General features: G+C 28.4%; 2 protein-coding genes across 2 annotated transcripts; both read left to right on the forward strand.

The window, feature by feature from the left end:
- Window positions 1-1,548: 1,548 nt before the first annotated feature.
- LOC135142822 (transcriptional adapter 1-like) lies at window positions 1,549-2,593 on the forward strand. The gene is made up of 2 exons (XM_064074592.1): window positions 1,549-1,635; window positions 1,686-2,593. Exons 1-2 carry the CDS (start codon window positions 1,632-1,634, stop codon window positions 2,525-2,527), a joined length of 846 nt encoding a protein of 281 aa, XP_063930662.1. The 5' UTR covers window positions 1,549-1,631; the 3' UTR covers window positions 2,528-2,593.
- A 65-nt stretch (window positions 2,594-2,658) lies between these two features.
- Window positions 2,659-14,925, forward strand: LOC135142847 (small ribosomal subunit protein mS39). The gene is made up of 7 exons (XM_064074623.1): window positions 2,659-2,770; window positions 2,825-3,403; window positions 9,142-9,575; window positions 9,630-9,849; window positions 9,902-10,249; window positions 14,511-14,697; window positions 14,747-14,925. The coding sequence occupies exons 1-7, from the start codon at window positions 2,736-2,738 to the stop codon at window positions 14,885-14,887; spliced, it is 1,944 nt and encodes a 647-aa protein (XP_063930693.1). The 5' UTR covers window positions 2,659-2,735; the 3' UTR covers window positions 14,888-14,925.
- The last annotated feature ends 1,358 nt before the right edge of the window (window positions 14,926-16,283 follow it).

The following is a 16,283-nucleotide window of genomic DNA, read 5'->3' on the forward strand; positions in this document are numbered from 1 at the left end:
ATAAATTGAGTTCGTTCAGTTTTGTCGATGTTGAACAAGTAAAAACTTATATTATCAGTTTCACAATTGAGATGGGGTGGGTGGGTGGGGTTAATATTTTGCCTTTTTCTCTTAATATTCATAGTATTCTTTGAACAACACGATACTCAAAAACATGTTTTTAATTTCTTGTAAAGAAATAAGTATTTTGCAGTTAAGTTTCGCCCTCCTTATTTCACGGCGAATAAAAAAAATCGCTACAATCGAGATGGGGTGGGTGGGCGGGCTTACATTTTGCCTTTTCGTTTTAATGTGTGTAAACTTCTTTCCACAACAAGAAACTTAAAACAAGTTTAAAATGGAAAATTTGTATAAGGAAATATCGATTTGTGCACTTATTAGACTCCGCCCCATAATTGCAAAATCATACCATTTTAACCATGTTTTAAGTTTCTTGTTGTGAAAAGATGGCTATGTATATTAAGAAAAAAAAAGGCAAAATATAAGCCCCGCCCACCCACCCTATCTCAATTGTGATGATATTTTTATTCGTCGTAAGCCGAGAGCGAAGCTTAATTGTAAAATATAATTTTTTTATTTATTTTTTTTTAATAAAAATCTCGAAGTCAGCAGTTTCTATATGGATCCGCTGGAATCATGGTCAAAATCTTTACAAATCCACAACTTAAAAAAATAACTTTGAAAATGGGGTGAAATATTAAAGAAGTGTTTCACATGTTTCACTATCCTGTTGTTGACAGAGAACTCTATGCAACATTAAAAAAAAAACAAAGATTAAGCCCCACCCGCCCGCCCCGAACTCAGATGTGATGAATTTTTCATTCGTTGTTAGATCGAAGAGCAGAGTTTAATTGTAACATCAATCTTTCTCTAAAAAATTCTACCCTTTTAAAACATATTTCATATGATAATTTCTTGTCGAGAAATGAGGATTTTGCAAACTATACTCCGCCCTTCAGCTGAACATGAATAAAGCATTCATCACAATCGAGAAGGGGTGGGTGGGCGGGGCTTATATTTTGTCCATTTTTTCTTGACATTCGAAGTCTTCTTTTCCCAAGAAGAAACTGACATATTTAACTATCCTGTTGTTAAAAAAAACTCTATATATTAAAAAAACAACTTGTGCTGGTGCAACTCACGGAGTTCATAAAATAAATTTATTTTATGCAACTAAGAATACACTTGTACTTTCTATTTTTTAAGCATTAAATCATTCTAAAATGGTTATGGAACAAATTTTCAAAAAAAAAAAAAAAAGAATCTGAACATATTGCAGGTCCAATGATTTACTGGTTGCACAGCGTTTTGATAATAACAAATTAAGCAAATGTGTACTTAAAAATAATGATTTCATTTTTTTTTTGGCTGTAAGAAATGATGTCCAAATATCAACTTAAATTTTCTTTATTGATCACGACCAGATGTATTGGTTGATTCATTCTAAAATTAAAAATAAATTCAAAAAACAATTAAATGTGCAACCTTGAGACAAAACTTCGTATTACTGGTTGCCTGACCACACAAAACATGACAATCCGTCAATTCAACACAAAACATAACCCCAATTTTTTAGGTTAACTAAAAACACGAATGTCAACAAAACTTTATTTCTCACAAAAACCGCCACAATGGGTAAGTACGCCGCTACCGCCCCCCCAAACCCGTACAAACTCCTCCCCCAGATCTCAACGAGGCCCGCAAAAACCTCGAAGCCTGCCTCAGCGAAGACCTCCGCAAGCAGTACTTCGACATCCTCCGCCAGTGGTTCTCCTTCAAGTCCCCCATAACCCGCAAAGAGTTCGACACCGAGGTCCGCAAACTCCTAGTCAACGAGGACCAAATCCGCTGCCACAACTACTTCGTCCTCGCCCTCCTGTCCAAACGCACCAGCAGCCGCGTCAAGAGCACCAGGAACACCTCGGACAAGGGGGCCTTCGAGTGCGCCGAGTACTCCGACTACATCCAGCCGTCGAGCCCCACCATGTTGCCCCCGGCGGAGTACGAAAACCGCAGCGCCGCGGCCGAGTTGTTCATGCCGGATTCTGGGTTCGTGGCAACGAGGATAGCTGTGACGAGCTGGGAGAACGGGCTGGATGGGGCCGAGGAGAGCGTGACGGAGGTGATGGTGCACGCGTGTCAGGTCTTCGTGAAGAATATTCTCATGGCGATGATTTCTAAGTTGAAGGGGTACAAAGTGAGGGATGGGAAGTTTCAGTATGGGTTTAATTTGCCGGTACCTGATCCGTTTATCCGGAACTATCACAATGTGATTGACGAGAGTCAGGAGAGTAAAATTGAAGTGGTGGATGGGGAAGACACTTTCATTCCGAGGAGTAAACCGTCGCTGGAGAATGCTGAACAGCAGGCGGCTTTCGCGTATTCTTGTTCAAAGAGGAGGAAGTGCGATAATGTTTTGACTGTGAAATTATTATATGAGACACTAAGAGACAATCCGCAGATTTTGGGGCTGCATGAGATGTATAGTGTTAATTTATTTAAGCTTAGTTTACAAGTAGATGAATAAGCGATAAAAGTAACACTACGAATAAAATTGTATATATTTTTTTCAATAAATTTTATACCAGAAAAATGTTTCTACTACTTTAATTGTATAGGCAACCAGTTAATCGAGGTTAAGTGAAAGCACCCACTGAACTCCAACATACATAACCTAACTTTTTCAGACAACTTTTTACTTAAAATTTAAACCGCTTTTACGCTTCACACACAAAATGATGAACATCTCAAAGACTTTATTACGAAGAGGGTAATAATTACGCCTATTTCGTTATTGTAGCCTAACCTCGCTTAAAATTTTTAGGTTGCCTCAAGCTAACATAACCTCAAACATCCTCCTCTCAACCGCAACCATCGACGACAAAATCGAAATCCCTAAACGCATCCCGCGTGGCCCCACCGACATTCTGCGTGCCTTGGAGAGCACGGTGGGTCGAGACCCCACAGCCGCCCATTACAAGTACCATGATGACCCGTATCTCATCCCATTGTCGTCCAGCGGCAAGCGCATTTTCGCCATGGCCCAGGAAGCCGGGAGGAAAGCGGCTCATTGGGTTCGTCAAGAACATGCTGATCTTTTTCAGCACCGAGAGGCTGATCCGGTGATTGAGGCGTTTGTGCCCCCTATGGTGTACACTGAGGAGAGTGAGGTGGCTGTGGCTGATTTGGAGAAGTTGATTGAGATGAGGCAGGTGGTGGATTCTGCGGTTGTGTATAGGGTGTTGAAGGAGAAAAATGTGGAGGTTGCACAGGAGCTGGAACAGGGGTTGTTGGAGTTGCTTTGTTATCAGAATTGTGAGGATGGGGTTTCCGAGGAGTTTGTGGAAGAGAGGTGGTTTAGACAGGCTAGTAAGGGGAAAGAGTTTGTTAAGAAAACGTGGAAGTAAGTAGAGAGTGATTTTAAAAAAGGTAACCAAGTTGAAAATTTTTTAATTTTTCGACGTTTTACATTTTTTCACTTTCTCGAGCTGCAATTTTTTGAGTTTTCAGTTTTATAGTTTCCAGTTTTTCGATTTTTTTATTTTGCGATTTGTCAAATTGTAAATTTTTCAAATTTTCGGTTTTTCGTTTCTTGAATTTTTCAATTTTTCTTTTTCTCGATTTTTAATTTTTCAATTTTACAATAATAAGAACAAATTGATCCAAGCTGAAGTTTAAAAAACCGTAAAATAAAAAAATCGGAGAAAGAACAATCGAAAAATTGAGAAAATAAAAATCAAAATTTGGAAAAATCCGGGAAATTGAGAAATCAAAAAATTGACAAATTTCAAACTTGAAAATCGAAAAACTGGTGAAAGGTTGTAAATGCGAAACACTGAAAAGTCAAAACATTGTAAATTCGAAAAATTGAAAAAATAGAAAAATTGAGAAATCGTTTTTTTACTTTTCGATTTCACGACTTTTACTTTGTCGATTTTCCAATCAATATATCAATATATTTTTATCTGATGAACTTTCAGTTTCACGATTTTAATTTTTCCAATTTTCATTTTTTTTAGTTTTTCGAATTGCAATTTTTTGAATTTCCAGTTTTAAAGATTTCAATTTTTTGATTTCTCAACTTTTGCATTTCTCATTTTTTTTTCAATTTTAAATATCGAATTTTAAATTGTGATTTTCGATTCTTCATTTTTTGGATTTTAATTTTCCATTTTCTGGATTTTTATTTCTTCAATTTCACAATAAAGAACAAATTTATTCAAGTTGAAATTTAAAAAAAATCAAAATATTGAAAAATAAATAATCGAAAATTTCAAAATCGAGAATTTGAACAATCGAAAGTTTAGTAACTGTAAAATTGTACATTTAAAAATCGAGAGTTGCGAAATTCAAAAATCAAAAATTGAGAAACCGAAAAATTAAAACATCGAAAAACTGAAAATTCAAAAATTTAAAAGACGAAAAAGTAAAAATATCCAAAAAATCGAAAAACGGAAAAATCGAAAAATTGATTAATTCAACTTAAAAATCTGGAAACTGAAAAATTGAAAAATCGACAAGTTTAGAAATCGAAAAATTGTAAAACTGAAAAATTGAGAAATTGAAAAATAAAAAAAGTTGAGGAATTCAAAAATTAATTTTTCTGTTTCTAGGCTTCTAATCTTCCGTTACTTGAATTTTTCGATTTGCAATTTTTTTCGTTTTTAATTTTTGAATTTTCGTTTCTTCAGTTTTACAATTTTGAAATTTTTATTTTTCTTTATTTTCACAATTTCGCAATTTATCAAATTTTAATTAATTAATTCGTTTTTGGATTTTAATTTTTCATTTCCTGGATTTTGATTTCTTCAATTTTACAATAAAGGTCAAATTTATTGAAGCTGAAATTAAAAAAAAATCAGAAAAATTCAAAAATCAAAAATTCAAAAATCAAAAATTCAAATTCAAAAATTCAAATTCAAAAATCAAAAATTCAAAAATCAAAAATTCAAAAATCAAAAATTCAAAAATCAAAAATTCAAAAATCAAAAATTCAAAAATCAAAAATTCAAAAATCAAAAATTCAAAAATCAAAAATTCAAAAATCAAAAATTCAAAAATCAAAAATTCAAAAATCAAAAATTCAAAAATCAAAAATTCAAAAATTCAAAAATCAAAAATTCAAAAATCAAAAATTCAAAAATCAAAAATTCAAAAATCAAAAATTCAAAATTCAAAAATCAAAAAATCAAAAATTCAAAAATCAAAAACTTAAAAAGACGAAAAAATAAAATATCCAAGAAATCGAAAAACTGGAAAAACGAATAAATCGAGAAATTGAAAATTCGAAAAACTGTTTCATTAAAAATAAAAAAAAAAATTGAGGTTAAAAATTGAAAAGTCGGAGAATACAACTTAAAAAACGGGAAACTGAAAAATTGTAAAATCACTGAAAAGTCAAAACATAAATTCGAAAAATTGAGAAAACTTAAGAAAAATGAAAAAATTGGGTAATTCAAAAATCGATGTTTCTGTTTCTCGGCTTCTAATCTTCAATTTTTCGATTTATAATTTTTCTGATTTTTAATTTTTGAATTTTTTAATTTTCGTTTCTTCAGTTTTACAATTTTGTAAGTTTTATTTTTCTTCATTTTTACCATTTCGCAACTTATCGAATTTTAATTAATTAATTAGGAGTAATTATTAGATTTTTCTATTATTCAGTTTGTGGATTTTAATTTCTCATTTTCTGGATTTTTATTCCTTCAGTTTTACAATACCGATCCAATTTATTCAAGCTGGAAATTAAGAAAAAAAAACAAAAAATTGAAAAATTAGAAAATTGAGAAATCAAAAATTTGATAAATGAAAAATTGAGAATTTGAACAATAGAACGTTTGGTCGGATAATTGAGAAATAGAAAAACTACAAAAGTATAGATTTAAAAATTGGAAAATCTGGAAATTCAAAAATCAAAAATTAAAAAACTGAAAAACTAAAACATCGAAAAATTGAAAAATCAAAAATTTAATAGACCAAAACAAAAAAATATTCAAGAAATCGAATAACTAAAAAACGGAAAAATCCAGAAATTGAAAAATTGTTTAAGTAAAAATTCAAAATCGCAAAATTGAAAAAGTGAAAGATTAAAATATCGACAAGTTGAACAATCAAAAATTGGAAAATAGAATCACTGAAAAATCAAACCATTCTAAATTACAAAAATTGGAAAACTGAAAAATTGAGAAAATAAAAAATTAGCAAATTCACAAATCGATTTTTCTGTTTCTTGGCTTCTAATTTTACGTTTCTTCAATTTTTCGATTTACAATTTTTCTAATTTTCAATTTTTAAATTTTTGTTTTTTTGAATTTTCGTTTTTTCAGATTTACAATTTTGCAAGTTTTATTTTTCTTGATTTTCACAATTTCGTAATTTATCGAATTTAATTAATTGCTGTTTTTTTTTGGATTGTAATCTTTCACTTTCTGGATTTTTATTTCTTCAATTTTACAATAAAGAACAAATTTATTCAAATTGAAATTTAAAAAATCAAAAAAATTGAAAAATCGGAAAACTGAAAAGTCAAAAAATTGAAAAATGAAAAATCGAAAAATTAAAAATGTAGAATTTGAACAATCGAAAGTTTAGTGAGTTGAATAATTGAGAAATAGAAGAATTACAAAATTTTTACAATTTTGCAATTTTTGATTTTTCAATTTTTCGATGTTTTTTCAATTTTTGATTTCTGAATTTCCCGATTTTCCGATTTTCAAGTAAATTAAAAAAAAAATCAAAAATGGAAAAAGCATCGAAAAATTAAAAAATCAAAAATTTAAAAAACGAAAAAGTAAAATATCCAAGAAATCGAAAAACTAAGAAAATCGAGAAATAGAAAAATCGAATCACTGTAAATTGTAAAACAGAAAAATTGAGAAGATCAAAGAAAATGAAAAAATGGGGAAATTCAAAAATCGATTTTTCTGTTTCTCGACTTTCTAATCTTATTGTCTTCAATTTTTCGTTCTCTCGACTTTTCATTTCTTCGATCTAAAGAACAAATTTTGAAAAATTCTAAAATAAAAAAATCGAAAATACGAAAAAGAAAGTATCCAGAAATCGAAAAATTAAAAAACGAAAAAAATCGAGCAAATGAACAATTAAAAACTGAGAAATTACACAGTAAAAAAATGCAAAACTGTAAAATTCAAAAATCAAAAAAGTAAAAAATCGGAAATTTTAAAATCAATAAAGCAAAATTAAAATGTCCCGAACTCAAAAAATAAAAAAAAATAAAAACGGAGTAAAAAAACTTAAAGAATTAGTTTCCGTTATCCCATTTTCGACTTTTTATACAATTGTAAAATCGAATCACTAAAAAATCGAAACGTTGTGAATTTGAAAAATTGAAAAATGGAGAAATCGGAAAATTAAGATAAATTGTGAAATTCAAAAACCGTTTCTGCTTTTCGGCTTCTAATTTTACGTTTATTTTTCTAATTTTCAATTTTTAGAGTTTTCAGTTTGTTGACTTGGATTTTTTAGTTTCACAATTTCGAAATTTTTCGATTTTTGAATTTTTTCGATTTTACGATTTTGCAATTTTAGAAATTAAAAAAAAAATTTCGTTTTTTCAATTTCTCGATTATTAATTTTTCGATTTACATTTTTTTATTTAATTTAAATTTCTGTTTTTTTTTCGATTTTTCAACATTAAAATTTTTCCATTTTTAGAAATTGACTTTTCATTCTTTCAATTTCTTAATTCTTGAGTTTTCCGATTTTTTTGGATTTTTCAGTTTTTCGATTTTCAATTGAATTTTTGAGTTTTACAATTTTATAATTTTTCAGTTTTCCAATTTTTGGGTTTCTCGATTTTTAACGATTCGATTTTTCCGTATTTTTCGTTTCTTCAAAATAATTTTCATTTGCGGTCGGTCTAGATTACCATTTAAAATTTTTTAGGTTTTCGATTTTTCAATTTTTCGATTTTCCAGGTTTTCAGTTAACTTAATTACAACAAACGTCACTCTATGGTTTGCGATTTTTCGAATGTTCAATTTTCCGATTTTCATTTTTTCGATTTTTTAATTTTACAACTGCAATTTTTCTTATGATTTAAAATTTTTATATTTTTAATTTTTCAAATTCTTGAATTTTAATTTTTCATTTCCTCAGTTTTTCAACAAAAGAACAAACTGAAATGTGCAAAATTAAGAAAACAAAAAAATGAAATAATTGGGAAATTCAGAAATCGATATTTCTCTTTGTCGGTTTCTAATCTTACGTTTCTTCAATTTTCCGATTTAGAATTTTTCTAATTTTCAATTTTTAATTTTTGGATTTTGAATTTTCGATTCTAGAGTTTTTCGATTTTTTAGTTTTACAATTTTGAAATTTTTATTTTTCTTCAGCTTCACAATTTTGCAATTTTCTTTTTTTTATTATCAATTTTTCAATATAAAAAACAAATAAAATTTAGAAAAGTCTGAAGTCAAAAAAATAAAATTACGAAAAACAGAAGTTTTTGCAATTTTTGTTTTTTGATTTTTCCGATTTTAAGATTTTGCCATTTTAGAATTTTTTTTAAATATATAATTTTTTGTTTTTTCAATTGTTCAATTTCTTGATTATTAATTTTTCGATTTTCATTTTTTTTTATTTAATTTCCAATTTTTCGATTTTTCACTTTTACTATTTTGCTAATTTTGGATTTTTCAAGTTTTCGATTTGCAATTGTATTTTTTAGTATTACAGTTTTGCAATTTTTGAATCTTATAGTGTTGCTGCTTTTTTTAATTTAAAATTTTTCAGTTTTCCAGTTTTTGAGTTTCTCGATTTTTAACTTTTCGATTTTCCCTTATTTTTCGATTTTTTAATTTTACAATTTTTCAGTCTCTCGATCTAAAATTTTTAGATTTTTAATTGTTCAAATTCTTGATATTTAATTTTTCATTTCCTCAATTTTTCAAAAAAAAGGGAACTCAAATTTGAAAAATTGACAAATCGACAAATCGAAAATTCAAAGGCGAAACTGAAAAATTTTAAAATCTGTTCCATTAAAAAAGAAATGCGCGGATTTGAATTTGGCGCCGGTATTCTTTGTCGCGATTGGTTGATTCAGCTGCGACCAATAAAAAAAATCGTAACAAACCCGGCAATTTCAAACAACATACCCCAAAAACCCGTTTTTACCCACAGAGACGGCGACTTAGCGGAACAAATTTTCACAAAAATGACCCCAAAAACTCCAGAGTCGTACTGCGCGATAATCCAAGGAATGTCGAAGTACCGCCAAATGGACCGAGCTGTCCAGCTATTCGAGGAAGCCCAAAAATCCAACATCCCCCTTAACACCAACACCTACAACTCTCTAATTCAATCAGTCAACATGATCAAAGAGAACTTCGACATGCGATGGTCCTTGCTCGCAGATTTCCTCACCCAAATGAAAAACAGCAACTTGAAACCCAACCTGGGAACACTCAACGCCATTTTGTACGCTTTAAGCTTCATGGGGAACCCCAAACGGGCCAAAGAGTATGTCCTTCAGACTCTCGCTGAGTTTAAAAATTTGGGGATCGAGCCGTCGTTGGGGTCTTGGTACTACGTTATTCTAACGTTTTGCAAAGAACGTGAGTTTGTCGGTAAAAAGCGACGTGAAAGTGTAAATAGGTAACGCGTTGTAGGAGGGCCAGTGAGTACCATTCTACACGACATTATCAACCACCTGGAAGATAAAGAGCACCAAATTCGCGATTTAAAAGACACTCATTTTTTTGTTACTGCTATGGAGATGGCCAGACACCACTTGAACGATGTCGCTTTGGCCAGACGTATCGATAAATTGTTGAATTATGGTGACAACTATAACCTCATTGGGGATTCCTACAAAGAATCAGTTTATTTGTGAGTGCAATTCACTTGACTTAAGTTAACTTAACTTAAGTCACTGTTTTAGCCGCCACTACTTCGCGCTACTTTGCGATAATCTACCACTAGAAGAGTTCATGAATGACGTTTACTTTAAGCTCGTGCCCCACATTTACGTCCCTGAAGTGGGAATAATGGCTGAGGTTTTAAACCAAGTCGACGTCAACGGAGCCGTCGAATACATACCAAAGCTGTGGTCTGACTTAATCGTTTTTGACCAATCACATCGTGAGAATTTAGTGGACTGTATTTTAAACACCATGGTGAACAACGAGCAGTTGGTGACCCCCGAATTGACCGAAAGCTTTGCAAAAATCGCCTGGGACATCTACTCGAGGTCGATAAATGAAGAGGAAGGTCGAGTTCACAGGCTAAAGTATGACACCCACTTCCAACTCTAAATTTTTTGATTTTTTTTTTCAATTCTTTGAATTAAATTTTTTATTTTTCAGTTTTTTGGTTTTTCGATTTTTTGGTTTTTGAAAATTTCGGTTTTTCTCAATTTCTAGATATGTATTTTACTTTTCGATTTGTTTTTTGTTTCAATTCCTCAATCTTTCTTCAATTTTTCGATTTATCAGTTATTCGACTTCGATTTTTGGATTTCTTAATTTCTCAGGGTTTTTATTTTTTGACTTTTCGAGTTTTCGATTTTACGATTTTTCGATTATACATATTTTCGATTCTTCAACTTTTGGAGTCACTTTTTTTTATTTTTAGATATTTTGATTTTTCGAATTTGTTGATGTTTTGATTTATATATTTTTCAATTTTTCGATTTGTCGAATTTTTGTTTCAATTTCTCAATTTTTCGGTTCCTCGAAACTATATTTCTTTTATCGAAATGAAATTTTAAATTTTCGATTTTTCAATTTTTCGGTTTTTCATGTTTCTCTTGATTTTCCGATTATTCTCATTTTCAATTCTTTAATTTTCCGATTTATTTTTTGAATTTTTTGATTTTCCAATGTTGCGATATTTCGATTTTTTAATTTTTTAACTTTTCAATTTTTCGATTTTTCGAACTTTCAGTTTTGTGATTTTTCAATTTCTCAGGGTTTTGATTTTTCTCAATTTTTCTGTTGCTCGAGGACCATTTTTCATAATTTCTAGATTTATTATTTTTTTAGTTTTTTTTATGTTTCGATCTCAGTTATCCAAGATCTCGAGATATGAATTTTTCGATTTCTCCATTTTTCAATTTTTTGATTATTTAATTTTGCGATTTTTCAATTTTTCGATTTTTTCATGTTTCGATTTCTCGGGTTTTTGATTTTTCGATTATTCAGGTTTTCAACTCCCTAATTTTTTGATTTATTTTTTCGATTTATTTACGTAATTTTTAGACTTTTCAATTTTTTACTTTTGTGATTTTTTAAATTTTTTGGTTTATCAGTTATTCGACTTCAATTTATCGATTTTTCGATTCGATCTGAATTATTTCAGATTTCGATGTTCGAATTTTTTTCAATTTTTCAATGTCTCGATTTCTCAGATTTTGAATTTTGAAATTTTCAATTGAAAAAACTTTTGACTTTTCGATTTTTTGAGTTTTGAAAATTTCGGTTCTTTCAATTTCTCAATTTCTAGATACGTTTCTAATTTTCGATTATCAATTTTTGAATTTTCAAATATAAACTTTGTTAATTTATCTATTTTTTAATTTTTTCGATTTTTCATTTTTTTTATTTTTCGATTTTTCAATATTTCTATGTAGCAATTTCTGAGCAATTCAATTTTTCGATTTGTCGATTTTCAATTTTTCATTAATTCACTTTCGCGATTTTTCAATTTTTCGATTCTTGCTGTTCCGACTTTTCGACTTTTTGATTATTCATTTTCGATTCCATAATTTTTCGATTTTTTTGCTTTTGGTTTTTCGATTTCGATTTTAGGATTTTTCGAATTTTCAACTTTTGTGCTAATTTTTTTGATTTTTCGATAAGTTTTTCGATTTCTAGATTTTTTTATTTTTAGATTTTTCGAATTGTCGATTTCTTGTTTCGATTTCTTAACTTTTCTGTTGGGTGGGGACGATTTTTCAATTTTTCGAAATTCAAAATTTCTGATTCCATTTCTCAATTTTTTGTTTTTTTATTTTTTTGATGTTTCGATGTCAATTATTCAAGATCTCGAGATTTTATTTCTTTCGATTATTCAATTTATGGATTTCTCAATTTTCGATTTTTAATTGTTCGACTTTTCGTTTTTTCGGTTTGTTGAAGCAATTTTTCGGTTGCTCGGGGAGGATTTTTCGGAATTTTAAATTTTCGATTTTTTAATTTTTCCATTTCTCAAATTTTCGATTTTTCCATTTTTGATATTTCGATTTCTACTTTTCGACTTTTTAATTTTGTCAAATTTTCGATTTTTCTATTTTTCATTTTTTTCGGTTTTTCAATTTTTTGATTTTATAGTTTTTCGGGTTTTTCAATTTCTCAATTTCTAGATATTTTAATTTTCCATTATTAAATTTTTGATTTTTCAAAAATCCGCTTTTTAATGTATCTGTTTTTTCAATTTTTTGATTTTTCAATTTTTCAGTGTTTCCATTTACTATTTTTCGTGTTTTAATTTTTCGATTTATCAATTTCTCAGGGTTTTGATTTTTCAACTTTTCGGGTTTTCTCAATTTTTCTGTTGCTCGAGGACCATTTTTCATAATTTCTAGATTTATTATTTTTTTAGTTTTTTTTATGTTTCGATCTCAGTTATCCAAGATCTCGAGATATGAATTTTTCGATTTCTCCATTTTTCAATTTTTTGATTATTTAATTTTGCGATTTTTCAATTTTTCGATTTTTTCATGTTTCGATTTCTCGGGTTTTTGATTTTTCGATTATTCAGGTTTTCAACTCCTTAATTTTTTGATTTATTTTTTCGATTTATTTACGTTTTGATTTTCCGATATTTCAATATCTCGATTTTTTAATTTTTAGACTTTTCAATTTTTTACTTTTGTGATTTTTTAAATTTTTTGGTTTATCAGTTATTCGACTTCAATTTATCGATTTTTCGATTCGATCTGAATTATTTCAGATTTCGATATTCGAATTTTTTTCAATTTTTCAATGTATCGATTTCTCAGATTTTGAATTTTGAAATTTTCAATTGAAAAAATTTTTGACTTTTCGATTTTTTGAGTTTTGAAAATTTCGGTTCTTTCAATTTCTCAATTTCTAGATACGTTTTTAATTTTCGATTATCAATTTTTGAATTTTCAAATATAAACTTTGTTAATTGATGTATTTTTTAATTTTTTCGATTTTTCATTTTTTTTATTTTTCGATTTTTCAATATTTCTATGTTGCAATTTCTGGGCAATTCAATTTTTCGATTTGTCGATTTTCAATTTTTCATTAATTCACTTTCGCGATTTTTCAATTTTTCGATTCTTGCTGTTCCGACTTTTCGACTTTTTGATTATTCATTTTCGATTCCATAATTTTTCGATTTTTTGCTTTTGGTTTTTCGATTTTCGATGTTTCGATATCTCGATTTTTCAATTTTATGATTTTTCGGGTTTTCGATTTTAGGATTTTTCGAATTTTCAACTTTTGTGCTAATTTTTTTGATTTTTCGATAAGTTTTTCGATTTCTAGATTTTTTTATTTTTAGATTTTTCGATTTGTCGATTTCTTGTTTGGATTTCTTAACTTTTCGGTTGGTTGGGGACGATTTTTCAATTTTTCGAAATTCAAAATTTCTGATTCCATTTCTCAATTTTTTGTTTTTTTATTTTTTTGATGTTTCGATGTCAATTATTCAAGATCTCGAGATTTTAGTTCTTTCGATTATTCAATTTATGGATTTCTCAATTTTCGATTTTTAATTGTTCGACTTTTCGTTTTTTCGGTTTGTTGAAGCAATTTTTCGGTTGCTCGGGGAGGATTTTTCGGAATTTTAAATTTTCGATTTTTTAATTTTTCCATTTCTCAAATTTTCGATTTTTCCATTTTTGATATTTCGATTTCTACTTTCCGACTTTTCAATTTTTTGAATTTTCTATTTTTCATTTTTTTCAGTTTTTCAATTTTTTGATTTTATAGTTTTTCGGGTTTTTCAATTTCTCAATTTCTAGATATTTTAATTTTCCATTATTAAATTTTTGATTTTTCAAATATCCTCTTTTTAATGTATCTATTTTTTCAATTTTTCGGTTTTTCAATTTTTTGATTTTTTTATTTTTCAGTGTTTCCATTTACTATTTTTCGTGTTTCAATTTTTTGATTTTTTAATTACAAAAAAATTTTTTTAACTTTTTCGATTTCTAAATTATTCAATTTTTAAATTTTTTCAATTTTTCAATTTCTCGATTTTTATTTTGTCAGTTTTTCGATTTTTCAATTTCTTGATATTTTGATTTTTAGATTTTTCAGTTTTGTACTTTCACACTCTTTCCATTCCCCTTTTTTAATTTTTGGTTTTTCATTTCTTCCATTTTTCAAATTTTCAGCATTTCAGTGGAAAACTCGTAAACCTGAAAAATTAAAAATTCGAAAAATTGAAAAGTGAAATATTTGAAAAACTCACTGAAAAGTCGCAAAATATTTGAAAATCCAAAAATTAGTGTCAATTAAAAAACAGGAAAAAAAGAATATTTGTCGAATTTTTTAATTTGAGGATTTTGTTTTTAGTTTGACTGGAGATTTACTAGGAAAGATTTTGATTCTGTTAGTGAGGCAAAAAGATTTTGAGAAGGCTTGTAAAGTGATGGACAGGCTTGATAAAAATCAGCAGACGATTGCTGGGGTTCCAAAAATTGAGGCGCTGGCACTTTTTGTGGATTTGTGTATTGAGGAAAAAGTGCCGTCGAGGGGAATTGTGAGTTTGTTTTTGGGTAAGTTTGTGGGTTATGTTGGTTTTTTTTCAGGATTGTATACAGTATTGTACGGATTGTGGATTTCCGGAGGCCAACTCGTTGGCGGTGAGGCTTCATAAGGAACTCAATTTGGATGAGGTTTTCCTGGAGCGGTTAACGAAAGTTGTAGGAGATGTTTTTAGTACGAGTTAAGGTGGTTATGTTATAGGAGAAATAAAAGTTTTAGTATTTTTTGGCGTTTTATTTTCCCTGTATGAGTATACAGAAATAATATTTTGAAATAATGGGGAATAAACATGAAATAAAGATTGGGTTTTGCTACTGTTGAGGTCTATAAGTATTGATTTTAATATTTTTTATTTTATGTATTGTTGTAATACGTAAAACGACAGTGATTACATCCGATGAATTAATTTTTCTTTGGACGTATTTTTCGATTTTTCTCAGTTTGTCCATTTTTTATTTTAATTTTTGGTTTTACAATTTTTCAATTTGGAATTATTCGAGTTTTAAATTTTGGAATTTTTCAATTTCTGGATATTTTAATTTTTCGATCTTTCGATTTGGAGTTTTTTGATTTTTCAGATTTTGAATTTTCCATTAATTTATTTCTTCATTTTTCCATTTGCAATTTTACATTCAAATTTTCGATTTTTCAAGTTTGCAATTTTTTAATTTTCAATGTTTCGATTCCTCTCCCGATTCTTCAAATTATGGATTAATTTTTTTGATTTTTCGATTTTTTGATGTTTCGAATTCTAGATTTTTCAATGTTTTGATTTTCGATTTGAGTATTTTTTGTTTCGATTTCTCAACTTTTCGGTTGCTTGAGGACGATTTTTCAATTTTTCGAAATTTTAGATTTTAAATTTTTCAGTTTTTCCATTTCCAATTTTTTCAGTTTTTTGATATGTCGATCTCGATTATTTGAAATCTCGATGTTCGAATTTTTTTCGATTAATCAGTTTATCGTTTTCTCAATTTTCGATTTGGTAATTTCTTAATTTTTTGATGTCTCGACTTCTTGATTTTTCAGTTTTTCCAATTCTAAATTTTTGGATTTCTCACATTTTCAATTTTTTTATTTTTCGGTTTTTGAATTTTTGATGTTTTGGCTTCTCGATTTTTCAGTTTCTCCAACTCTAATTTTTTTTAATCTTTAGATGTTATATTTTTCATTTTTTCAGTTTTTTGATTTTTTGGTATTTGAAAATTTCGTTTTTTTTCAATTTGTCAACTTCTAGATATGTATTTTACTTTTCGATTATCAAATTTTTGATGTTTCGATTTCTACATTTCTCAGTTTTTCTTTTTTCAATTTTTCGAAATTTTAAATTTGATTTTTCAATTTCTCCATTTCTCAATTTTTCAATTTTGTGATTTTTCCATTTTTCGATTATCAGTTATTCGACTTCGAGTTTTGGATTTCTTAATTTCTCAGGGTTTTTATTTTTTGACTTTTCGGGTTTTCGATTTTACGATTTTTCAGGTTTTCTATTCTTCAAATTTTGGATTCATTTTTTTGATTTTTCGATTTGTTGATGTTTGGACTTCCAGATTTTTCAATTTTTTGATTTTCGATTTGAGT

Source organism: Zophobas morio, unplaced genomic scaffold, assembly GCF_036711695.1.
Source record: "Zophobas morio isolate AGI-343-1 ecotype UQ-CSIRO unplaced genomic scaffold, CSIRO_AGI_Zmor_V1 ptg000054l, whole genome shotgun sequence".
Classification (NCBI taxonomy): Eukaryota; Metazoa; Arthropoda; class Insecta; order Coleoptera; family Tenebrionidae; genus Zophobas; species Zophobas morio.